General features: G+C 35.2%; 2 protein-coding genes across 2 annotated transcripts in view; one reads left to right on the forward strand and one right to left on the reverse strand.

Moving 5' to 3' along the window:
- The window catches only part of ptpn11b (protein tyrosine phosphatase non-receptor type 11b), a 36,396-nt gene extending 16,362 nt beyond the window's left edge, over window positions 1-20,034 (forward strand). The window contains exons 3-16 of the mRNA XM_073822571.1: window positions 4,145-4,339; window positions 6,153-6,345; window positions 6,438-6,554; window positions 7,508-7,621; window positions 7,987-8,083; window positions 8,210-8,289; window positions 8,445-8,600; window positions 10,888-11,019; window positions 11,209-11,363; window positions 11,525-11,592; window positions 11,669-11,820; window positions 13,226-13,326; window positions 13,698-13,812; window positions 15,707-20,034. Of these exons, the coding sequence (XP_073678672.1) occupies window positions 4,145-4,339; window positions 6,153-6,345; window positions 6,438-6,554; window positions 7,508-7,621; window positions 7,987-8,083; window positions 8,210-8,289; window positions 8,445-8,600; window positions 10,888-11,019; window positions 11,209-11,363; window positions 11,525-11,592; window positions 11,669-11,820; window positions 13,226-13,326; window positions 13,698-13,779 (1,642 nt within the window). The 3' untranslated portion in view covers window positions 13,780-13,812; window positions 15,707-20,034. The remainder of the gene's footprint in view (window positions 1-4,144; window positions 4,340-6,152; window positions 6,346-6,437; window positions 6,555-7,507; window positions 7,622-7,986; window positions 8,084-8,209; window positions 8,290-8,444; window positions 8,601-10,887; window positions 11,020-11,208; window positions 11,364-11,524; window positions 11,593-11,668; window positions 11,821-13,225; window positions 13,327-13,697; window positions 13,813-15,706) is intronic.
- Window positions 20,035-20,185: 151 nt separating this feature from the next.
- rnf223 (ring finger protein 223) lies at window positions 20,186-25,820 on the reverse strand. The gene is made up of 2 exons (XM_073822572.1): window positions 24,846-25,820; window positions 20,186-21,586 (listed from the first exon to the last, which is right to left on the reverse strand). Exon 2 carries the CDS (start codon window positions 21,550-21,552, stop codon window positions 20,908-20,910), a length of 645 nt encoding a protein of 214 aa, XP_073678673.1. The 5' UTR covers window positions 21,553-21,586; window positions 24,846-25,820; the 3' UTR covers window positions 20,186-20,907.
- Window positions 25,821-26,039: the final 219 nt, after the last annotated feature.

Here is a 26,039-nt window from a genome sequence, read left to right on the forward strand (position 1 = left end):
AATGATGAACTCATGCTCAAAGATAAAATTAGTCAGCAGGCGTCCTTGAATCCGACTGTAGCCAGAGCTCAGTCATTATAGTCTGACTCTGAACATGTTACAGCCTCATGCAAATGATTGAATCACATTTACACATTCCCAACATTTACATTTGCGTTGAAGGAATTTGTGGGGTGCTAAAACAATCGATAAAAATACCAGGAGAACAGCAAGTTGGCAGTTGCATTGAGTGTATTGCAATTAGTGCACCTGTTTTATGCGATACCTAAAGAAAAAGTTCATTGTGCTTTCTGTTTTGCATATTTGATATTTATCAAATTCAGTATGTGCATGAGAGTAAGATAAGGCTTTTATGTTTGCAACATATAAATGGAAAAAAAAAATAATAAAATGAATTAATTACATGCTTTTGAGTATTACAATTTTATGAAACCATTCAAATGAAATCCAGAACATTTATAGAAAACTGAATTTGAGAAAAAAAGGTATTTCATAGGGCCTTAAAAATGTTATTTTTCCATTTTAATTGTTCTAGACTTTTAATAATTACATGAAAAAATATGAATTAAAAAGCATGTCTAATTAATCGAAATCATGGAACTTACACAATTTAACAGCAATTTATTGAAAGTTTAACAAAAATAAAAATAAAATAAGCTCTATAAAATGTTTTATTTTTTTCTCAAATTCAGTTTTAATTTGGACCAAATTCTGTCAGATTCCATTTGAATGGTTTCATTAACAAAAATAAATTTTAAGGCCTTATGAAATACCTTTTTTTCTTAAATTCAGTTTTATTCTTCTCAAATTCTCTGTTATAACAAAAATTACATTTTTAAGGTCCTATAAAATCTGATCTTTTTTTTTTTCATTCCTCAAATTCAGTTTTATTTTTAACAAATACTGTGTTTTCTGTTTTCATTAAATTTTAATAATCAAAGGCTTCTGCAATTAAATGATTTTATTTCTAAATATATATTTTATTTATTCCTTTTTTAAAATAAATAACAAAATTCTGGTAAATATTTCTTATAAATAATGTTTTAATAATCATTTTATTGGTAGTAGGTTTTTACGTTTGCGCACATTAAAGGGGAAGTGGAGTGTAGTTGTCTCCACAAATGTAGAGTTCTATGAAATATGTTTTATTTTTTAACAAATTCTGTTTTATTTTTTTTTCCAAATTCCAATTTCCAATTTTTTGGATTCCTTTTTTTAATTAATTGAAATCATTAAATGTTACACAATTTAACAGCAAATTATTAATTCAGTTTTATTTTCTCAAATTCTGTTTTTAATTCATTTTGATAACAATTTTATTAGTAGTAGTGTTACTATTATTACATTAATAGGGCCCTATGAAATGTTTTATTTTTTCTCAAGTTCCATTTTATTTTTTTCCCAAATTCCATTTTTTCCATTTTATTTTTTCTAAATTCCTTTTTTTTTTACACTGTTTTAATAATTACATTTAAAAGCATGTCTAATTAATTGAAATCATGAAAATAATGCAATTTAGCAGCAATTTATTAAAAGTTTAACAAAAATGACATTTTAAGGCGCTATGAAATACCTTTTTTTTCTCAAATTCTGTTTTCTATAAATTTTCTGGATTTCATTTCAATGGTTACATACATTTTTTATACTCAAAATCATCTTAAAAAATATCTAAAAAATGTATTATTGTTTTATTTATTATTTTTCAATAATCCTGTGTTGTATATTTATATTTTTCTGGTAAATAAATTCTAGTAGACAATTTCTCTGGTAAATATTCCTTAAAAAGTAATGTTTTAATAACAATTTTATTAGTAGTAGTAGTGCTATCATTACAGTAATAGTGCCCTATGAAATCTGTTTTATTTTTTTCCTTAAATTTTTCTAGACTCTGTTTTAATATAATATTAATCAAAAAGCATCTCTAATTAATAGAAATCATGAAACTTACACAATTTAGCAGCAATTTACTGAAAGTTTACTGAAAAAAAATTGTCCCTATGAAATGCATTTTTTTTTCCAAATTCAGTTTTATTTTTACCAAATTCTGTGTATTCAGTTTTTCTGGATTCCATTTGAATGGTTTCATTAAATTTTAATGATCAAAGGCTTCTGTAATTAAATGATTTTATTTAAAAAAAATAAAATAAAATAAATAAATAAATAAATATATATATATATATATATATATATATATATATATATAAAATCTGCTAAATATTCCTTTAAAATAATATTTTAATAATCATTTTATTATTAGTAGTACTATCACTACATCAAAAAACAGAAAACACTGCAAGTGTCCCGCACAATTCAGTACTTGTGTAGTAAACCAAACCGTGCATCTGCGCCATTCATTCACACAGAGACACACAGACCTCGCAGGATTCATATAAATTTTTTAGTCTATATCGTATTTTGATTTAGGTGTACTGACCTTCATTTATTTTATTCATCCTAAATTTGGCAAATTCCATGACATTCTGTGTTATGCAGTAAGTTTTTATGACTGGATTCTGCGATTCTGATAGAGTTCTACAAATGTACACACACAGAAGTCAGCTAGATCTAAAACAACCTCTTTTGGGGATATCCAGATACATCTGACTTATAAAAAATATATATTTTTAAAAATAGTTTTTTTTTTTTTTTACATTTTATATAACATTTTTATGATTTTTTTTTTGTTTTATTACTATAAAATGTTATCTGTAGATTTATTAGGATTATTTTATTTGAAAAACAATAAAAGTGTATAGTATGACTTAATTTAGATGTTCTTCTATGTGTGTGTGTGTGTGTGTGTGTGTGTGTGTGTGTGTGTGTGTGTGTGTGTGTGTGTGTGTGTGTGTGATTGCATTAGTAGCCCAACCGGACCCACAGCACAGAGTCGCTCATCTGCTGCAGTCAGCAGCCATTAGCCCCACACTGCTGAGACCGTGCTGCTCTGCCTCCTCTGTTACCTCTATAATGCAATTACACAGTGGAGAGTGCAATTTCATGAGCCAGGCCAGTGATGGATAGAGCGATGAATGCCTAGAGAAAGCCAGAGAAATTAAATGGGAGAGGAATCATGCTCTCATATTAGATCGGCTGCTGTTTTTCGCTTGATTTTGTTTTTCTGTAGTTTTACGTGTGCGTTTGAGCTGGATCGCTGTAGGTCTGATCTGCTCACAAAGCGTTAAGTTGTGGTTTTGTGCCTGAGCACAGCCGATTATATCTATGCAGGTGTTCCTTTCTGCTTTTTCCATACGGCACCATTTAAAGCTGCAAAGCAGTTTTTGACAGTTTTGATGACAGTATACCTGAAGAGTAATTTTCCATCAAGTGTATTCTGTTTATGATTTTGGTTGCTCCAAAACACTTTGTCCCTCGATTTTAAACTTTTTTTAAGGTCATTTTTCTAAACAGATACGAATGTGTTCAATCTCAGATTTTTTCTTAAATATACACTACCAGTCAAAAGTTTTTGAACAGTAAGATTTTAATGCTTTTTAAAGAAGTCTCCTCTGCTCACCAAGCCTGCGTTTATTTGATCCATATATCTAATCTAAATTTATTTTAAAAAAATGATGGGGGGAGGGGGTTATAGAAAGTAATGCTTTTATTTAGCAAGGATGCTTTAAATTGATCAAGACATTTAAAGTTTTTTAAATAGTAAAAATATTTCAAAATATTACTGTTTTTGCTGTATTTTGGAATAAATGAATGCAGGCTTGGTGCAAAAAGACTTTAAAAACATTTAAAATCTTACTGTTCAAATACTTTCGACTGGTAAGTTAAATTGAGCATCATTTTCTTTTTTATTAAATTTTTGTTCTGATTAATACAAAAACTGCACAATATGTACCAAGAAAAATGCTCATCCTTTACATTTTTTTATATTCAATTTAAATAGTAATCAAATAAACCATTTTAAAACCAGTATTAGTTACTCTTGCTATTTTGGTTTAATATATGTCTGCTAAATACTTGTATCATTGTAAAATATTTACATCAGCATTTACCCTGTTTTAAAGTGTCAGTTTTTAATGCCAACATCCTAACTATTATTTGTCTTTTCCATCTTTTCCATCCTGTCTGTCATCCCTCATGTCCTCCCTCCCTGCTTTTTCCCTGTTGTGTCCCATCTGTTTGTTCTGGGCAGGAGGAACGATGAGGTCACCCATATTAAAATCCAGAACTCAGGGGACTATTATGACCTGTACGGCGGGGAGAAGTTCGCTACGCTGGCTGAATTGGTCCAGTACTACACCGAGCAGCACGACCTCCTGCGGGAACGCAATGGAGATGTTATCGAGCTGAAATACCCCCTCAACTGCAAAGACCCCACGTCTGAGAGGTACAGTACGGCAGCTCGACAGTGGCATTAATGTGCACAGAAGAAATCCTGCCCCCTAGTGTTTAAACCTTGATGATTGGAAGGAAGAGAAGCAGACTGATGGCACGTCAGGCTGTGGTTTGTTTGTCAGAACTAGAATGTGCTTATCTTGATTTCATGACTAACAGTTTGTTTTAGCAGTGTGGAACAGGTCCTTCCTTGATTATGTTTGTGTTTGATGTTTATGTGTTAGAGGTCCAGTCTCAGTTTAGAGTCTAGTGCTACTTCCTTCACCTAAACATATTTGGGTTTGGTGTTTATATGGCGTCTATATAGTGCAACATCCTGTAGATGGTGAAATCGAAGTGAAATATGTATATACAAAAAACAATATCGATTAAAAGCGTCATATTTACATTCAAAGATTATATGTGGTTCATTTTTGTGGTTTTTCCAGTTTGTGAGCGAGCGCCTCCCACACATATCCTCATATCATGACAGCTCACAACGTCTTTACATTTGCAAGGCGAACACCCCTGCTCATTTTCCGACCACAAACTATAGTTTACTCTATAGTTTCTATAGTGAAAGCTGGAAATGTGCATCTCAAGTAAAATCATGCACGTTTTTGCGGGTGACGATCAAAAGTAGGCGTTTTTGTGTGTGTGGGCCGGTATTATTAATCACTTACGCTGCCAATCAAAAGTTTTTGAACAGGAAGTCTCTTCTGCTCAACAAGCCTGCATTAATTTGATCCAAAATCCAGCAAAAGCAGTAATATTGTGAAATATTTTTACTATTTAAAATAACTGCTTTCTATTGAATATATTTTACATTTTAATTTATTCCTTTGATCAAAGCTAAACTTTCAGCATCATTACACCAGTCTTCAGTACATGATCCTTCAGAAATTAGTCTGATATGCTGATTTGATGTTCAAAAAACATTTATTATTATTATTAATATTAAATTTTTTTTTTTTTTCAGGATTCTTTGATGAAGATAAAGATCCAAAGATCAGTATTTATCTGAAATAAAAAGTTTTTGTAACATTATACACTATACCATTCAAAAGCTTGGAGTCAGTATGTATATATATATATATATATATATATATATATATATATATATATATATATATATATATATAATATATATATATTTTTTTTTGGATGCTTCAAGGATGCTTTAAATTGATCAAAAAATGGTGATAAAGACATAAAGAAGATTTCTATTTTAGATTAATGCTGTTATTCTGGACTTTTTATTCATCAAAGAAACCTGAAAAAATTTACTGAGCTGTTTTCAACGTAATTATAATAAGAATAAATGTTTTTAAGCACCAAATCAGCATAATAAATTGATTTTTTTAAAGGATCATGTGACACTGAAGACTGGAGTAATGATGCTGAAAATACAGCTTTGAAATCCCAGGAATAAATTACATTTTAAAATATATTCAAATAGAAAACGGTTATTTGAAATAGTAAAAATATTTCAGAATTGTACTGTTTTGTAGTACTTTAGATCAAATAAATGCAGGCTTGGTAATCAGAAGAAACATTAAAAACCTCACTGTTCAAAAACTTTTGACTGGTAGTGTACATTGCAATGATGAAACACTGTAGATGTAAAAATGTAGATTTCAAAACACAGATCATTTATTCCAAAAGGAGTTAATTCATGATTTCTGATGGATCATGTGTCTTTGAAGACTGGAGTAACAGCTGCTGAAATTTCAGATTCGCCTTGCATAAAAAAATGATTTCAGTGTATTTACGAGAAATACAGTTTGCATTTCTATGCCTCATTGTTGTGTTTTACTTGTTCTCAGGTGGTATCATGGGCATCTCTCAGGGCGAGATGCTGAAAAGCTCCTTACGGAGAAGGGTAAATCCGGCAGCTTCCTGGTGAGAGAGAGCCAAAGTAAACCAGGAGACTTTGTGCTTTCTGTTCTCACTAATGAAGAAAAGCATGAAAACGTAGACCGCAAGACTAAAGTCACCCATGTCATGATCCGTTATCAGGTAAATATGGAATAAAACTTCAGCATGTTCTCAAGAAAAGAAAGCTCAGCCTTTTTTAAAAGAGATATTTCTTATCTGATCTCTTTCACCAGGATGGAAAATATGATGTAGGAGGAGGGGAGAGGTTTGACACACTGGCAGATTTAGTAGAGCATTATAAGAAAAACCCCATGGTTGAGAAGAGTGGAATTGTTGTACATCTTAAACAGGTGAGTAAATCAAGCCTGAAAGGAATATGTTGTTCCACACAAACAGTGAATTACAAATGCAAAAAACATGTAAAATAATATACAGTACCTTTTTTTTTTTAAAGAAATTAATAATTTAACTCAGCAAGGATGTGATGTTAGAATGTTACAAAATATTTCAGTTATTTATTTATTTTTAAACTATCTGTTCTATTTACAGTGATAAATATTTCTTGAGCAGCACATCAGCATATTAGAATGGAAATAAATTACATTTAATGTTTTAAATTGTTATATTTTACTATATATGTGACCCTGGACCACAAAACCAGTCATAAGGTTAAATTTGACAAAACTGAGATATATACATCATATGAAAGCTCAATATATAAGCTTTCTATTGATGTATAGTTTGTTAGGATAGGACAATATTTGGCCGAGATACATCTATTTGAAAATCAGGAATCTAAGGGTGCAAAAAAATCAAAATACTGAGAAAATCACCTTTAAAGTTGTCCAAATTAAGTTCTTAACAATGCATATTACTAATGAAAAATTACATTTTGATAGGTTTACAGTAGGAATTTTACAAAAAAATCTTAATGTAACATGATCTTTACTTAATTTCCTAATGATTTTTGACATAAAAGAAAAATCAATAATTTTGACCCATACAGTGTATTTTTGGCTATTGCTACAAATATACCCCAGCGACTTAAGACTGGTTTTGTGGTCCAGGGTCACATATTATCAAATCCAGCTTTGGTGAGCATAAGAGACTTCTTTCAAAAACATTTTTTGAGCATTAGTGTAAATACATATTGCATTGTTTATTCTTTATAAATATTGAGTTTTAAATATTAAGCTTGAAGTGTGTTTGTGCTTTAGTTCTTTTAATTAAATGCCTTTTTATCCTTTATAATTACCTTTTAACATTTTTGGTTGTTTTTGTCTTTTTTTTCCATATGTACAAGCCATTTAATGCCACAAGGATAAATGCAGCAAACATTGAAAACAGGGTACGAGAATTAAATAAAGTAGCTGACAACTCCGAGAAACCCAAGCAAGGCTTCTGGGAAGAATTTGAGGTATTTCTGTCTATATTCTTTCTTCTACTCATATTTTCTGTTCATCATGGGATGTGATGATTCAGTCCAGTTTTTGTTTGAAAGAACAGACAGCGTACTTTCCGCTGTAGTACACTCATTAAACCTCAGAGGAGTGTTTGATATGAGAGTTGTTTATAAAAAGACTCTCTGCTCGCTGACCTCTTAAACTGCAGTTCCTGTTGGGCGGTAACTGTCCAGATAAATGGGACATTCCTGCAGGGGGTGCTGACTTAACATAACATCTCATTACACAGCAGAAGTTAGAATGAATAGTTTTCAAGGGTTCGTTACTTGGTACATGGAGCCATGTTTTCAGCTTTATCTTGTCTCTTGTGGTTCTGTAGGTTTTACAGCAGCAAGAATGTAAACTCCTTTACCCCAGGAAAGAGGGACAGAGACCAGAAAATAAAAACAAGAACAGATACAAGAACATACTACCATGTAAGTAACTCTTTCATGTGCAGTATTTTTCATTATGTATAGATATGTTTCAGAATTGAATGATAGAGCAACAGTTGATCTCCAGGGTTCATCTTCCTGCTTTGATCATCATTTTCTCTGTTGTAGTTGACACCACTCGAGTGCAGATCAAGGAGGCGGATCCTGACGTTGCGGGCTCCGATTACATCAACGCTAACTATATCCGAGTAATCCCCCCGGCTTCACTCATAGTCCTTACATGTCAATCTAAATGTCAAGCTTTTGCTGGCTTACTGGAGCTGTGATCAATAATTATACACACTGCATGTTCTTGATAATCCTGAGTGTTGTCCTTATTGATTTTTTTTTTTTTTCATTTTAGAGCATGAATGAAGAAGGTCGTCATATGGATGAAGGTAAAGTGTTCATCGCCACTCAGGGTTGCCTTCAGAACACCATCCTAGACTTCTGGAAAATGGTGTACCAGGAAAACACTCATGTTATTGTCATGACAACCAAGGAGATGGAGAGAGGACGGGTGAGCCCTGGATGAAAGCATGTATTTTTTGTAGATTTGTTGGTTATGTATGGAAGCCCTTTTCCGCCACTGAATAAAATTCTAAAAAAAAAGTAATTATGACATTTTATCTCACAATTCAAACTTCTTTTTTCTTATAACTGTGAGATATAAACTCACAATTCTGAGGAAGTCAGAATTGTGAGTTTATAACCAGTGTTGTTTTTGACAACCATCTTAGATTTAGTCTTAGTCTTAGTCTTTTGGACTAAAATGGTTATTAGTTTTAGTCAAATTTTAGTCACTTCTATATGTGATAGTTTTAGTCCAATTTTAGTCGACGAAAAGTCAAGGTTTTAGTCTAGTTTTAGTCGACGAAAAGTCAAAAAGGTTTTAGTCTAGTTTTAGTCAAAAAAGGGGGAAAAAGTAGTCTTTTAACAAATTAATGTAGGTCAGTAAGTATTTTGCTGTTGGGTAGTGTCACTTATAAGTTCTGAAAATAGCAGATCTATAGTTCAACACAATGTGAGCTTCCGGATCGACTATTTTTTACCAATAATTACAATAATGAAGGAATGTTTAAAACATAAAAGACAAACAAGGATGGAATGCTAAAACGGCTTGCCATACTAGTATAGCAAAGAGCATTTAATGCTAAAACGGCTTGCCATAGCAGCAGGTACTTTTTTCGGTTTTAATTGGCATGCACAATAAGCAGAAATGTCATGCATTTTAAACGTCTGACGGACCACCCACTAACATTTTCGTCTATTCTCGTCTCGTCAACGAAAAATCACACACGTCTCGTCATGTTTTAGTCATCAACGAGCCATTTTTATCTCGTCATCGTCTCGTTTTCGTCATGGAAAAAAGTGGCATCAACGAAATGATTTCGTCATCGTTGACGAAAACAACACTGTTTATAACTCACAATTACGAATTTATTCTCTCAGAATTGCAGGTTCATATCTTGCAATTCTGACTTTATAACACAACTGGGACTTTATAACTCGCAATTGCAATTAGAAAAAGTCAGAATTGCAAGTTAGTATCTCGCTATTGTGACTTTATGACTCATAATTGCGATTTTATCTCAAATTTGTAAAAAAAAAATCATAGTTGCAAGAAATTGCAAGTTTTTGTCTCACAATTGAGTAAATTCTGTGAAGAAGTCAGAATTGTGAGAAGAAAATTCAGAATTGCAAGAAAAAAATGTCAGAACTGCGAGAAAAAAATCAGAATTGCAACATACACATTCGCATTTGTGAGAAAAATTCAAAATTGATCATTTGTCTCGCAATTGCAACTTTCGCAATTCTGACTTTCACACTCAATTGTGAAAGTCATAATTGCGAGAAATAAACTTGCAATTCTGAGAACATATCAGTCTTTTTTTCCCCTCAGAATTCGACTTTATAACTCGCAATTGCAAAAAAAAGTCAAAATTGCCAGAAAACATACAACATACAAACTTGCATTTGTGGGAAAAATGTCAGAATTAAGAAAAAAGTCAGAATTGACCTTTTTTTTGACAGAAAACTCACACTTGCGAGAAAAACTTAGAATTTATTATCTACCAATTGCAACTTTATTTCGCAATTCAGACATTTTTTCTCTTTTTTCTTAAGATTATATCGTGCAATTCTGACTTTATAACACACAATTGTGAGTTACTAAGTCATGATTGTGAGAAATAAACTCAAAGTTATGAGAACATATCAGTCTTTTTTCTCCTCAGAATTGGACTCACAATTGCGAGTTTATATCTCAAAATTCAGAAAGAAAAGGTCAGTATTGACAGAAAAAACACAACACAATTTGCATTTGCAAGAAAAATATCAGAAATGCAAGTTTGTGTCCCGCTGCTGTGACTTTATGACTCGCAATTCTGACTTTATTACTGTCAACTGAATTTGTATCTTACAATTGCAAGTTTGTATTGCACAATTCTGATAAAAAAGTCAGAATTGCGAGATGTAAACTCGCAATTGCGAGATAAAAACACGGAATTAGCCTTTTTTATTCAGTGGTGGAAAGGGACTTCCATAGTTATGAGATTTAATTCACAATTCACATAATCTCATAATTTTCTCTGATATTATCAAAAACACAGAGCACATATAATTGCAAAATGTAAAAAAAAAGTAAATTTTTATTAATTATTTTTAAAAAGTTGGCTAAAAAAATAACTATTTAAAAATTTGAAAACATTCTTAATGCTTAATTTGAAAAGTTTAGTTCACCATTTTCAAAACATTACTATTTCACTAAATGTATAACACAAATGATTCTATTATTCTATCTGTAGAATAAGTGTGTGCGGTACTGGCCGGACTTGAATTCAACGAAGGAGTTTGGGAAGGTGTGTGTGAAGAACATTGAGGAACACACAGCTCAGGACTACATACGGCGAGAGCTTGAAGTCACACGTCTAGACAGGGTAAGAGCACTCTGATGACAGTTGAGATGATGGTACTGGAGGGCAGGCGTGACCTTTGACCTTTTTGTTTACAGTAGCAGCTTGGAGAGAACCTTTTCTATTACTCGAGTGACGTGTTATGTTACATTTCTGTACAAATCCAGTTTAGATGCAGTGCTATTCCATTTTGTTTTTTCATCTGTCATAAAGAGAGAGCCTCCCAGGTGTGTCTGGCACTATCAGTACCTGAGCTGGCCTGATCACGGTGTTCCCAATGAACCCGGAGGAGTCTTGAGCTTCCTGGAGCAAGTCAACAGAACCCAGAGCGCCATTCCAGAGAGTGGACCGATAGTGGTTCACTGCAGGTATATCTCTTTGAAAATGTAGTTTTGAGAGTGCCGTAATGATAAAGAATTGCTGAACTGCGTTGATTATATCAAATGTCAACATAGCTGTTTAAAAATATAACATTTTCCCTCATCCTGTGCTTCGTTGTCTAAACTCTCATTTGTCACTGTCATTCTAGCGCAGGAATTGGAAGAACAGGCACAATTATTGTGATTGACATCCTTATCGACATCATAAACAGACAAGGTAACTGTTTACAAAATTCTGAATTTTATGCCTCTTGAAGATAAAAAAAATAACACAAGTGAACTGACTCTCTAAGGGTTGGACTGTGACATCGACATCCCAAAGACTATTCAGAGAGTGCGCCAGCAACGATCCGGTATGGTTCAGACCGAGGCCCAGTACAAGTTCATCTACATGGCTGTTCAGCAATACATTGACACCGCTCAGAAGAGACTGGAAGAGGAGCAGGTACTTAAACACTTCGTTTCACCTGATAATAAAGTGACATATTCATTGAAAGGCTTCTTTTGGATTCTGCTCTAGGACTGTCAAAGTTATTTGATCAAAAATAATTATTTGAAGAGTTAATGAAATATTCAAACTTTTTTGTGCAACTTAGATAAGTAAAGAGCACTTCTGCATAAATGTAGCTTATCCAGTGCCATTTGATACAGTTAGTCAAAAGTTTACATACACCTAGCAAAATCAATTGTTAATTGTTTTACCGAAATAAGAGATCATACAAAATGCATGTTATTTTTTATTTAGTACTGACCTGAATAAAATATTTCACATAGAAGACGTTTACATATAATCCACAAAAGAAAATAATAGTTGAATTTATTAAAAAAAAAATGACCCCGTTCAAAAGTTTACATACACTTCATTCTTAATTCTCTGTTGTTACCTGAATGATCCACAGCTGTCCCACAAATTCTTTGGTTTTTCAGCATTTTTGTTTATTTGAACCCTTTCCAACAATAACTGTATCATTTTGAGATCCATCTTTTCACACTGAGGAGAACTAAACGCTCACTGATGCTTCAGAAGGAAACAGGATGCGTTAAGAACCAGGGGTGTAAACTTTTGAACAGAATGAAGATGTGTACATTTTTCTTATGTTGCCTAAATATCATATTTTTTTATTTAGTACTGCCCTTCAAAAGCTACAGAAGATACTTGCATGTTTCCCAGAAGACAAAAATAAGTTAAATTCAAAGTTTTCATGCCCTTAATGCATCGTGTTTCCTTCTTCAGTATCAGTGAACCTTTGAACCTTTTGTAATAGTTGCATATGAGTCCCACAGTTGTCCTCAGTGTGAAAAGATGGATCTCAAAATGATACAGTCATTGTTGGAAGGAGTTCAAATACACAAAAATGCTGTAAAACCAAAGAATTTGTGGGACCTGAAGGATTTTTTCTGAAGAACAGCAGGCAGTTTAACTGTTCACGACAAACAAGGGACTCATATACGACTATCACTAAACAAAAAGAAAAAGCAAAAAAAAATCAGTGGATCATTTAGGTAACAACACAGTATTAAGAAACAAGTGTATGTAAACTTTTGAACGAGGTAATTTTTTATAAATTCAACTACAATTTTTTCTTGTGGACTATATGTAAACATCTTTTAAATGAAATATCTTATTCAGTACTAAATAAAAAAATAACATGCATTTTGTATGATCCCTCTTACTTTGGTAAAATAATTAACATTTTGCAGATTGTTTTTGAATGTTTTTATGCCAACCAAGCAGCATTTAATTGACTTTGTTAATCTGGATTAACAAAGTGATTTAAATATTTGACAGTCCTTATTTATGTCAAATTAAATGGGTCAGTTTGATATTCCTTGTTGTTTAACCTTTCCAGAGGAATAAAACAAAGGAGAGAGAGTACTCAAACATCAAGTACCCACAGATGTCAAATGCCAGAGCCAAGCCAAACATCAGCTCGTCTCGCTCTTCATCTGTGTAAGTGCTGATTTCCTGTTGTGCATGCAAAAACACACTTTGAAAAATGGCCCACACAGTGTTGTTACTGGAACACAGGTAATGAGTTTCTTTAAGTAAACTTCACAATCTCCTACACTTCCTCAGTTCTAAAGGTATTTGTTGTAAGTGAATCATTTTCCGTCAAAAGTGTTCTGACGCTGCTGTGAGTCAGTTGTTCTAGAACGATAAACACATTATGCAGCTTAATACAGTACATCAAGTCATAAAATGTGTTCATAACTGTGTCACTTTCAATTTTGTAGCATCCATGTTGACCCCTATACTCCAATAGATGTATTTTCGGTCCTCTTTATTTTACTAACATCCTTTTTTTTCCAACTTCTCCACAGAATGAACGATGACTCTGGCGTTTATGAGAATTTGAACATCAAAAATCCAAAGGGCTCCACCAGCAGCAACACCAGGAGATAAGCCATGTGGGCTGCTGTCTCAGGGACTCTGGGAGTATGTTTTTCCACCCTCGCTCTCACAGTGTTACACATGCTTTTGTGCACACACACGCACACCTGCATCAAGGCTATTGGAGTAGAGAGACAAAAGCAGAATGAGTAGGAGAAAGACAGTGAGGAACAGATGGGGGTGAGAATTGTGTCTTTGTTGCAGCCCACCATCAGAAAAAGTATAAGCTTACAGAACAGCACTGTTTGCCAAATGGCCTCGAAAATAACACCATAATTCAAAGAATATGCACAACTGCTGATGTTTTCAAAGATTGTATACTTTCTAAATATTAACTTTATTAAAGAATAAATCCATAAAATACAATCTATATAATAATGTGGAACAATAATAATAATTTGTTTAAAAAAAAGGTTGTTTCAACTTAAAAAATAAGTGTTCGTGCTGCCTTAAAATTAAGTTTACTCGACTCAAATATCCACGTTTTACGTAGTACAACTTAACATTTCATGTTGATTAAAATTTACATTTTAATGCAGCACAAACACTTACTTTAAGTTAAAACAACTATTTTTTTACAGTGTGTTTTTGTTTGTTTAAGAAAAATCAAATCTGCTCTTTGAACTTTCTATTCATCAAACAAATTCTAATAATAATACATAAATCTAACCTGAAACTAAATCCACATATAAGAATGATTTTTGAAGGATCATGTGAGGCTAAAGACTGGAGTAATGGCTGCTGAAAATTCAGCAAAAACTGTAAAATGTTTTAAAATATTTTTACTATTTAAATTAAATATCAAAAAGTTTTCTATTTGAATAGAATAATTCCTGTAATTTCAAAGCTAAATATCTTTATAATATTCTGATTTGCTTCTCAAAAACATTTATTATTATTATCATTATTATTATTTTTATGTTGAAAACAGCTGAGTAGATTTTTTTCAGGTTTCTTTGATGAATAGAAAGTTCAGAAGAACAGTTTTTATCTAAAATAGAAATCTTTTGAAACATTATAATCAAAATTTAAAATCAATTTAAAGCATCCTTGCTAAATAAAAGTATTAGTTTCTATAATTTCTTACCCCAAAAAAATATACTGAGATTTTTATTTTAGATAAATGCCGTTCTTCTGAACTTTCTATTCATCAAATAAACCTGAAAAAAATTCTACTCAGCTGTTTTCAACATAATAATAATAAATGTTTTTTGAGCAGCATATTAGAATGATTTCTGAAGGATCATGTGACACTGATTTTTAGCTTTGACCACAGGAATAAATGACATTTTAAAATATATTCAAATAGAAAACAGTTATTTTAAATAGTTAACCTTTTTTTACAATTTTACTGTTTTTGCGTTGCTTTGGATCAAATAAATACAGGCTTGGTGAGCAGAAGTGACTTCTTTTAAAAACATTAAAAATCTTGCTGTTCAAAAACTTTTGACTGGTAGTGTATATTTAAATAAAAAATCTGTTTTAAATTAAATCTGACTGAAATTTAGCTGGTTATTAGTAGGACTAAATAGCAAAGCTAAATAGCTGAATAGCAAAGTATGTGGTTTGGATTTCAATTAAAACTTAGTTATTTGTTAGACAACAGTTTAAATATGCATTTTTGTCTTTAAGAATTTTACTCTAGATATTGGGGGGGAAAGTCTCAAAAGGATGTGTCTATAAAATGTCAGTTTTTCCTTGTCTTTCTATACTGACAGCTTGGCACTCAGCCTTCATAAAAGAAAGTCATTTGGCATCTTGTAAACGCCTACATCATTACTATAGCAACCAGTGTACAGTAGATACACCATATGACTCCACCGCCTGAACTGATGAATCAAATTTGATCATTTGCAAAAGAAACAAAAAGCATGTATGAAAGTGGCACAGCTGTTTCATAAAAATGCATCCCTAAATGTTCTCATCCTTGCCTTTGCAGTTCCAGCAGAGGTGCTGTGTAGAAGCACCTGATCATGGAGCGACACTGGATTACAGCACTGGAAGGGGGCACAGCTGAGGAAGCCGTCCAGCTGCTTGGCTAGAGATTCCACCGAAATCTCCAACAGCTCCTCTCTTTATTTCCTGACTGACTACGTCTGAGAAACTCACACTCCAAAACCAAGTGCCTAAACAGCAGCCGAAATTGTTCCTGCAAAGTACGCGTGACTTGGTGCTTTCTCTCCCCACTTCTAGTCCGACAAGCCTCTCTACACTGCACTAAGCTACATGATGGTTTGTATATGTGTGAAATATATATGAAATATGAATATTTACACTCAGTGACGTAACTTTGGATGAAGCTACGCTCTTTCCATGCTGTCTACGGCTGTTTCCAGACCTTGCTTTGTCTACTGGATGTCGTCTACTGTAACCAAAGACCTTTGATATATATCTCACAAGCAGCGGTTATTTGCTCTCTGCTGAGTGATGCTCGTAGCACGGTGATATACGAAGAAGAGAAGTGCACCGTCCAGCCTCAAGAACCCCCCTTTTCTTTTCAGAGAGGCGATTGGTCAATGATTTGGATACCTTATGTAAGTAGGTGTTTCAAATGGGCTGATTTGGTACAGTGTGGTAGAATCTATACAGTATGTGCCAATTAGCAGCCTGTACGTCATATTCATAAAAGCTTTTGCTTTTTTTATTGAGCATTACCTCCAGGCTAATGAACCATTGGAGGGAGTCAAGTGCTACTGTCAGTCAAAGGCTTATCAACCAATCAGGCTGCCTCCTCGTCAGCGGGCTCCTCCCTCTATGCGTAGGCTTTATTGTTCTGAAAACATCAGGTGAGCCTTTATTAAAGCTGGTAGGGTTTTGTTTGTTTGTTAATAGTCATTTTGTTTGCAACTATGATTCCTTTAGAGCAATTTTCTCTTTTCTTGTGATATTCGTGAATGTGATTCTGAATTCTAGGCCTGGCGTATTATTTTGATATAATGCATTTCTCGCATTTTTGACTATTATTCCACATTTTCCTCCTGAGAGACGCATTAAGCTCTTTTATCACATATGAACAGGGTATGTGTGTATTGCGGTGCTATAAATAGCCCGATAAAGCTCTTTACGTCAATAGCGGGTTGTGATTGCACTGAGGAGGCCTTCGAGTGAAAAATCTATCTACAAGGGAGGGGGCACGTCGGGATGTCGGCCGAGCCGTTGACGTGATCGGCATTTCGGTGGAGACTTTAGCTAAAAAGAAGGCAGGCCAGATGGCCCGCAGCTAAGATTAAAGAAATAGATTTGTGTACGGCGAAAAAAGTAATTTAAAACATGGCCGTAATCCACACGTAGCTATTATTAGGTGAGGTCAGCAGTGATGTCATAAGATGTTATATATACACTAGCAGGTCAGTAAGGGTTTGGGGTCAGTAAGGGTTTTTTTTTGTAAGAAATTAAGACTTTTATTTAGCAAGGATACATTAATTTATCAAAAGATAAATTAGTATAATACTGAAGACTGGAGTAATGGCTGCTTTGCCATCACGGGAATAAATAAAGTATATTAAAATAGAGAACAGTTATTAACTTACTGATCTACTATTTAAACTTATTTTTCTTCTTCTGAGCCAAATTTGAACACCTATCTCCTCCTAGAGCTTTCAAGCTACAACCACCGAACTCGGGTTAGACCTTCAGACTGGTCTGACTCTCTTTCTCAACTGATCCGACTTACAGTTTTCATAAACCTGACTATTAAAACCACCAAAAATCCCATAGACTTTCATTGAGGAAGTAAAAACTTTTGAACAATTCGACTTATAAGCTGTGTCTCATTTAGAAGGATGCGCCCTCCAGAGGTCGCATTCGAAGGCTGCATACGTCATCGAGGCTGTCTCATTTCAGAAAAGCAAGTAGGACACTTCAAATGCGACCTTCGAATGCAACCTTCTTTCACAGGAATTCGAAGGATGCATGAGATGTATCCTTTGCTACTACAGATAACCCACAATTCTTTGCGTCACCGTAAACAACTGTCATTAATTTGAAAAATGCCGGCACCGGCAGATGTACACAAGCTAAGATGTGGTGTTTATCATTTAAATAGGTAAAAACAGATAAGGTTGTTCTTAATATCCTCCTATTTTTTTCTCTAACAGATATGCTGCAGCTCTTGAAACAATGAATAAAATAAAACAAGTAAAAGCTTTTTTTTTTTTCAAATTACTTTACAAATTTAAAAATAATTTTCCTTCATTTAAGTAGTGTGAGAGTGTTTCATTTTCCAACTGTCCTTTTTTTTTCTTTCCATTCGACCTCCGGAGGGCGCAGCCTTCCAAATGAGACACAGCTATAGTGTATTTAAGATGTATGTTGCTATAACAAAGTTTAACTGCTACTAACCCTACTAACCCTACTGAAAAACAGCTAAAACCAGCCTAAGCTGATTGACTGCTTTGGTTGGTCTCCTAGGATGGTTCTAAGGTGGTTTTGGCCACTCTTGCTGAAAACGAAAAACAGCTAAAACAAAATCTGATTGGCTGGTCTTAGCTGGTTTAAGATGGAAGTAACTGGTTTTAGCTGGTTGTTCCAGCTGGTTTTCCAAGCTTGACCAGCTAAGGAAGTGGCCAAAACCCTTTTAAAACCAGCCTGCCAACTAGCTAAGACCAGGCTGGATGACCAGCTAAAACCATCCAAACAGCTTAGACTAGTTTTAACCCTTTTTTTTAGCAGGGACTTTTTAGCTGGTTAAGCGGGTCCTAGATGGTCAAGCTGGGAGACCTGCAAAACTAAGCCTAAACCATCTATTTTCACCTTAAAGCTAAAATTATTATTATTTATGATTTTTTAAAAATAAAACAACTGGTTTTAGCTGGTTGTTAACTGCTGTTTGCTAAATCAGCTGGGTTTAGTTGTTTTTTAACTGCCTTTTTGCTAAATTAGCTGGTTTTTACTCCAGCTAAGACCAAGCCACCATCTTAGGCTGGTTTTAGCTGTTTTTTTTTTCTGCAGGGTTATGTTAAAAACATGCTAACAACATAATAGCAACATCCTTATCATGCTAAAACTATGTTAACAGCATGTTAGCGACATCTCTCTAATCCATCTATTATAAAATTTCAAACTTTAAGATTTTACAGTTGCTTCAAACTTTCTCAAGCCAACTTCAAAGTTTGTTCTAGTTTTCTAGTTTTAAATTGTATTAATAGTTCACAGTATTTTAATTTTGTCTGTATTTTCTCTCAGATACATCAGATTATATATGCTGCCTATATTTGGTCATAAATTCAGCCTTGGTGAAAAACATAAATCTTACTGACCCAAAACTTTTGAACAGTAGTGTACATCTTGGCTTAGATAAAGCAGGGCATAATGTATGTGATTAATCAGCACCTGACTCTGAAAGTGGTGTTAGTTTGGGCCACTTGAGGGGATCCGTGATGTGGTGAGTTGAAGGGCTACAGTACATGTTCAGAGAAAGGTCTGGGTCTGCTTTTTTGCACTTGAATGGATGAAATGTTTGGATTTTATACTAGAGAACCAGTATGTTAGACCGACCAGGAAGTTAAAGCACTGTCACTGCATATGATAATCACCGTCTTTAGAATGACTGACTGATTGAATGAATTTGTGATTTATGTACACAGCAATGTACTACTGGCATCTGAAAGCTGGGAAGCTGTTTGTCTGCTGTTTAAATTTGTTTTATTTGTTTTACCTCTGTGAAAATGCGTAAAGGGTCAAAATGTAATGGCATACTAAGACTTGAAATTCAATTTGAACTGCTGCAAGGTAGTGTTTATGGCTGTCAGAATGTCATTTTGTTTGGAGGTATACAGTATAATGAATATTTTTTGTTGATTTGCCATCAGCGTGGTGTTTTTTCGCGTTATAGATCATTCATTTATTTTTTGGTCAGTTATTGATTTGTTGTAAATTGTACATTTCATTTGTTTGTTGATACAGTGATGGATTCACAGCCGTTTAGCATATTATTTTAGGATGATGTTAACATTTGTTATTATTATTACTGCTATTATACAAAACATCAACAGTTCTGAAGCTATCTGCTTGCGTTGTCACAATTTTAAAGTCTTCTTTTTAAATTTACTTGAATTGGTGGGTTTTTTTAATCTCAGTTGGTGATCAGTAGGTTTGAGTCGTGTCGTGCTGAGTGTCCTCGTGTGATAAAGACTGTGTTCCCTCTTGCACTGGTTCAGCCTAAAATGCCTTCTGCCCTGAAACATACAGCTGATGTCAAGACTTGCATCTCAAATGACAATACAGGACTAGTTACTGCATAATAAAGCATACACTGGGAACTCTCAACTAATTGTCTTTGACTCAGTTCACCTTGCTTCAAGTTGCTGACCCATGTTTCATTTTCTTCCCTTTTTATGATGTCCTTTTCTATTTATGGTTTAATAGCGAACAACTTGACAGTCGTTTTTTCATAGGAAACTGATAATTCATCCCTAAACAGACAGTGGATCAGTTTACGTGGGTGTGAGTGTGTTCAGAGGACGCGTCGCCGCAGGGCTTAGGTTTCAGACGGTTATTCTTTGAGGCGTGTTCGTTTAACCGTCCTAGAGCAGGAAGGAATAAATTAGGGCCACGTGAATCTGTTTGCTTTTCCTTTCCCTTGTCTGCCGACCTGGGTTATCAGTGATATCACGAATATTGTACCTAATAAAACTGAAAAACATGCTGTGACACCATTCCTAGAACTTCCTTATGCGGTTTACAGCAACAGGTATTTATTTTTTGTAAACAAAATACACTTTATGGAACGTAATACAACCAAATAAAATATACATACATGTACAAGTTCTTTGGATTAAGTTGTGGTCACATTTATTGTTGCTCACGGAGGAAATCCAGTCATTTCAATAGAAATATACAAAGTCTGGAGTTTCAGATTTCACCCGTGTTCATGTTGGTAATACAAATTCACTATTGATAATATACCTTTTTGGCCTGCAAAATCTCCCCAAAATTTTACTAACGTGACTGTATCGTTTTTGTTTTGTAAAAATGTTGTTTTGATCAGTTTTGTCATGCTCATTCACATAAGCTGAGATGATACTGATATTGTTCTTCAGTCTTTACCGCAGTCCCGCTGCTTGCCTTTACAAGGAGGCATGGATGTAAACTGACACTGGTCATCCTGATTTAATATCAATTTAGACTTGTCTATCTCACTTAGCCATTGACTGTGGTAGTAGAAGGTGTGGTAGTAGGCATCTGCAATTCCTGGGACGAACAACGCAAGGAGCCTGTTGTGACGATACACTGCAAAGGCCACAGAATGATCCCCAGCAGCAGCAACATGAGGAACATAAAGAGCAGCAAACGCTTACAATCCATCAGCCGTTCCAGAAGCCCAAGTCGCGGTTGAGTTTGGAAAGAAGATACAGTGTTTCGTCCACTGGCCCCAATATCAACACAGATGCAGAACCCTGGCACGCCTGGAATGTCTATTGGCCGCTGGTAGCACAGCCTCTCCCCGTCCAGCCACACGGGCTCCTCATGCTGCAGGTGGACGGGCAGGCGACACAGCACCTCCTGGCTGGTGGTCAAACCCGGAGGCCCCTTTTTTGGAATGGTAGTGGGATGGCGGCAGAATGGGCAAGAGATTTTAGAGTTTTGAGGGTCCATGGTGGTGGCCATAATGCGGGAAAGGCACTCAAGGCAGAAGGTGTGAGTGCAGTCCAACAGTTTTGGCGTTTTGAAGACGTTGTCATAGGTGGTGAAGCATATGGAGCACTCAGGTTGAGAGCTCACTCGCTCCAGGTCTGTTTCTAGCTGGACCACCTGGGTGTGCCACACTACAGGGCTTGGCTCCATCTCACAGGAATATGGTGTTCCACTTTCTTCCTCCCTGGAACAAGCAAGACAAACATCTCAAAATCTCCTCTAGGAAAACTAGGGCACAGTTTATGAGGTAAACATTTACTGCCAGGTGACATATGATTGTTTGCATGTGGACAACACTAAAAATAGATGTTTGTATGGACATGACAGTGCAAACAGAAATGGTACACAGAACAAGCCTGTGCAAGAAGATGGAGTCAAAGTCATCATCTGATGCCCTTTAAGCAGTTTAACTGTGACTTGGGAGTTGCTCATCAGGTCTACAAAGTAGGTCATCAGTTCTAAGAACTTGTACCTTACTGTTACAAATAGTACTGCATTGCTTTGTTTTTTTTTTTTTTGTTTTTTTTTTCATACCATTTGCCCTCCCACATTACCTCGCTTTAGACCAGGGATGGGGAACTTCGGTCCTGGAGGGCCAATGTCCTGCAGAGTTTAGCTACAACTGTAATCAAACATACCTGCCTGTAACTTTCTAAGAGATCTTGAAGACACTGATTAGCTTCTTCAGGTGTGTTTGATTAGGGTTGGGGCTAAACTTTGCAGGAGACCTGCCCTCCAGGACTGAAGTTGCCCATCCCTTCTTTAGACCATACGCCAGTGTTCTCAAACTCAATTCCTAGTACAGCTCTGCACAGTTTTGCTCCAACCCTAAACAACACCCTTGATCCAGGTAATCAAGGTCTTCATAATTACTAGAAACCTCCGAAGCAGGTGTGAGTTGGAGCTGGTTGGAGCTAAACCCTGCAGAGCTGTGGCCCTCCAGGAATTGAGTTTGACCACTGCCACACACTATTAAAGGTAAAGGTTCTTCAGTGGTACTTCGTAGCCTTTTAATAGTTTTTAAAACTGCTATTCAATACTTTGACGATTACACCCTGTTAAAAAATGCTGAGTAGGTATGTTTCAAAGCATGGCTGCTGGTTTGAGTTGGTTTAAGCTGGTACTCAGCAGGAGCTAGTTGCTTAGGACCAGCAAATGACCAGCTTAAACCAGCTCATGATCATCTAATAACCAGCTAAGGACCAGTTTAAACCAGCTCAAATCAGCAGCCATGCTTCTAAACATACCTAACCAGCATATGCTGTTTTTTTTAACAGGGCAATTCTTATTAATATATTGGTTTCTGGGTTGATGCACCAGTACAATGTGTTTTCTAAAAATATAGAAAAGTTCTTCAAAAAATTCTTTGATGGTTCTTTGCAAACCTTAAATGTCATTTACTGGTGTCTATGGTTCTGCTGCATACTGGGGAAGGAGAATCTTCACACAAGAAAAATTGTTCATTTAGGAATTGTAAGGTTCTTTGAAGAACCCAACTGGTGGTTCTGTGGAATCACTGAAACATTGAAACTTTTTAAGAGTTTATATGGTTCTTGAGTTGATAAATGGTTCTTTGAAAACCAAGAGTGTTTTTGAATGTTGCATTGTTGGTTCTTCAAATCAACATATTGATATTTGAGTTCTTTAAAACAGCAGGTTCAGCAAAGAACTGTCCTGTTAAGAACCATTTTTTGCTGATTTATAGTGTCGAAATGTTCTTGGTTTTCAGAATATCTAGAGAATAAAACGTTTATAATGTTCTAAGGTTCTCTTTTTAGTTCTAATTACAATCTATTTTTATAAATGTCCATATGTATAGTAAAGGTCAAGACTACATCAAACATCCATGCTTACAATGTTAGTAAGACACAGACTGCTTTGTTGTCCTTGTTCTGCCAACGTCAGCACCACTGTCCTTCAGAAACCCTTCCAGGCTCTCTAAAAGCCATCGCTCCACTGGTCCTGGCATTTGGAGCCAAGAAGAATTTTATCAACAAGGTGACTCTACAGCTCACTACGTTGTATAATACACTTCACAGAGCCCATCCTGAGCTAAATAATATGTGCATTTAATCCAGTGTCTCTTTTAAGTGGTTTTGTGTCTGCACAGGTTCAGGTGGGGGTTTGGCTGAGAGCAGATGGCCTGTTCACAAGCCCTGCAGGGCAGACCTGTGTGTGTGTGTGTGTGTGTGTGTGTGTGTGTGTGTGTGTGTGTGTGTGTGTGTGTGTGTGTTTCTTTCTCCATCCCTGCACTGCACAATGCTCCTGTTTGTTCTCCATTATATTGGTCTGGCTTTGGCATTCCTAGAGAATAGGCTGGTGCCCAGGCAGCCAGTCTCTCAGCACTGTGTAAAACCCCCAGACTCAGAGCCATGGCCTCAAGAACACCTGCGGTCCGAGTCCTATCTCCTCTTATGATCTACGCCTCAACGCAAAACTGTTTGACTACCATTAGTGCACGAGTTCATGGTTATTCATTAACTCAACCGCCTCCGTTGTTCCCCAGGCAAAACAAACTAAGGGCTGACAGTGTTCTTGACCTGATTCTCCTTCCCCATGTGCAGCGGGCCCTGATGCTTGAACTTTCACATGACACACTTAAATCTGCAGACCCTCTGTTTGATTATAAGAGCCATTAGGGAAGATAAGCAGGGGTTTGCAAGAAGCTCCATTAATTTGATTTAATGTCTAGGTCGAAGCCCAAGGACAAAATTGCAGTTAGCAAGCTAATAGCTTTAGCTGGGAAAGGTCATAAACGGTTTAGGTGAAGCCCTGTTGACCCCTAGATTTTGGTCTCCTTAGTTTCATTTGCATCTAAATGGCTTCATCAGCCTGTTTTGACATCAATACTGAAAATACCCTGAGGATTTCAAATTTTTTAAAGCATTTTTGAATCTGTTGTCAATTGTGTTGTATTTGGTCATAAAAACTTTATAAACCTCAAACTAAGTATGCACAATATAGCTAGTTATTAGTCAATATTTGAGATATCAGATATGTAGTCGTTGATCCACTTTAAATCAATGCAAAATCAAAATGCATTTAGAGATGCCTAAATTCACCTGTAATATATAAAACTTAATAAATTATTTTATTTAAAGAAAATGATATTTTTATATATAGTTCTTTGTATTGTTATGCATATTGTGCATTGTACACTCTAAAAGTTTTATCAGACTCCTGAGAACACTTTGTGTCCTCCACTTTCACTTGAAGCAATTTCACTACGTTCTCCGATATTCTAAATCATACTTATATTATTCTCCAGTCTTCTCAACCTAGATTAGAATCACACAATAGGCAGTTAAAGTTAACATCCCTTTGGGCATTGAGTAACCCATCCAGTTTTTCTTCCCTTCAGTTCTATTTCCAAACAGCTGCCCTTCTGTATATCAGCCGAAGTACCTCCACATGTGGCAGACAAGTATCGCACATGTTCTTACCTGTTCTGATAACTTGGGCTCTAGTGTTATTCCTGTTCCAGTGATTCCTCTTTTATCTTCTCATCACTTCGCCTCCCTAAGGACACAAATGCATTATCAGCTCTGGAGCTGTCAGCAATCCTCTTGATAATGTAATGTCCTCCTCTTCGGAGTCTGTTAAAAGTGGAGCTGAACGCAGGTGGGCTGCAGATGCCTGCCGCGCTCCTTCTCAGTGTCTCGTGTCCACTCTCACCTGCCTCAATTTATCTACTCTCTTTCAGCACTCGCTATGGAAATGACACTGATAGGCAGGAACAATAACATGGCCTTGAGGGAGTGCCAGAGATGGGGGAGGCGGAGGGTTCGGATAAGGAAAGCATATTCATAGTATAACATTTCTATTTTCTTCATCGGCCCATCCTCCTTTTTCTTTCCCTGTTGTTTGGTCTTCCTTAACTATTTCCCAGCATGTTGCAAACTTTTATATAATTCGATTTGTTTGTATTATTTCTTTCCTGGAATTACGGGAAGTACCAAAACTTACTTACAGTTTACTTTTTTGACATTTTATCTTCACAACTGAAACTACCGGTCAGCCATCATGCATTCAGAAAGTTGTCTGAAGTTGTCAAAACCTAAAAATATTTGAAGCTAGTTAGGTAGGTATTTTTAAATGTCGGTCCATTCAGTGTGCACATAAGCAAGCTACAATAAAAGCGCCAAAGCAAACATTGTAGCCTTAGCGGAGGCCAACACATTAATGTTTTCTGTGTGTAGCCTAATAGCATCTCATTTTTTGTATTAGGGTTATTGTCATGATTATTATATGAACTCATCTGTAAGATATTACAGATATATTCATGAGCTAGGGTTTGTTATGGTTAACAATAGGTAAACATACAATGACAACAATAAAATCTTCAGGTAGCATTTGCTTTTACTGTGATTTGCCACTCTATGTTTAGTTTCACTGTTATAAGGAAGAGATGGAATAAATTGATAATGCATCATTAAACTAAGCTGTTTGCTTATATCTGGTTTTATGACATTATGAGATGTTGGCAATTTTCAGAAATACCTGCAACTGCTGATTTCTTACTGGTTATATGGCAGCTCAAAGGATTAGTTCATCTCCAGAATAAAAAATCCTGATAATATACTCACCCTAATGTCATCCAAGGTATTCAAAAGAAATGAAGGTTTTTGAAGAAAACA

This window comes from Garra rufa, chromosome 18, assembly GCF_049309525.1.
Source record: "Garra rufa chromosome 18, GarRuf1.0, whole genome shotgun sequence".
Lineage (NCBI taxonomy): Eukaryota > Metazoa > Chordata > Actinopteri > Cypriniformes > Cyprinidae > Garra > Garra rufa.

What these genes read in the sequence shown, in the direction of transcription:
- rnf223 (XM_073822572.1), bottom strand. Translation starts at nt 21,552, where the DNA reads ATGGAGCCAAGCCCTGTAGTGTGGCACACCCAGGTGGTCCAGCTAGAA.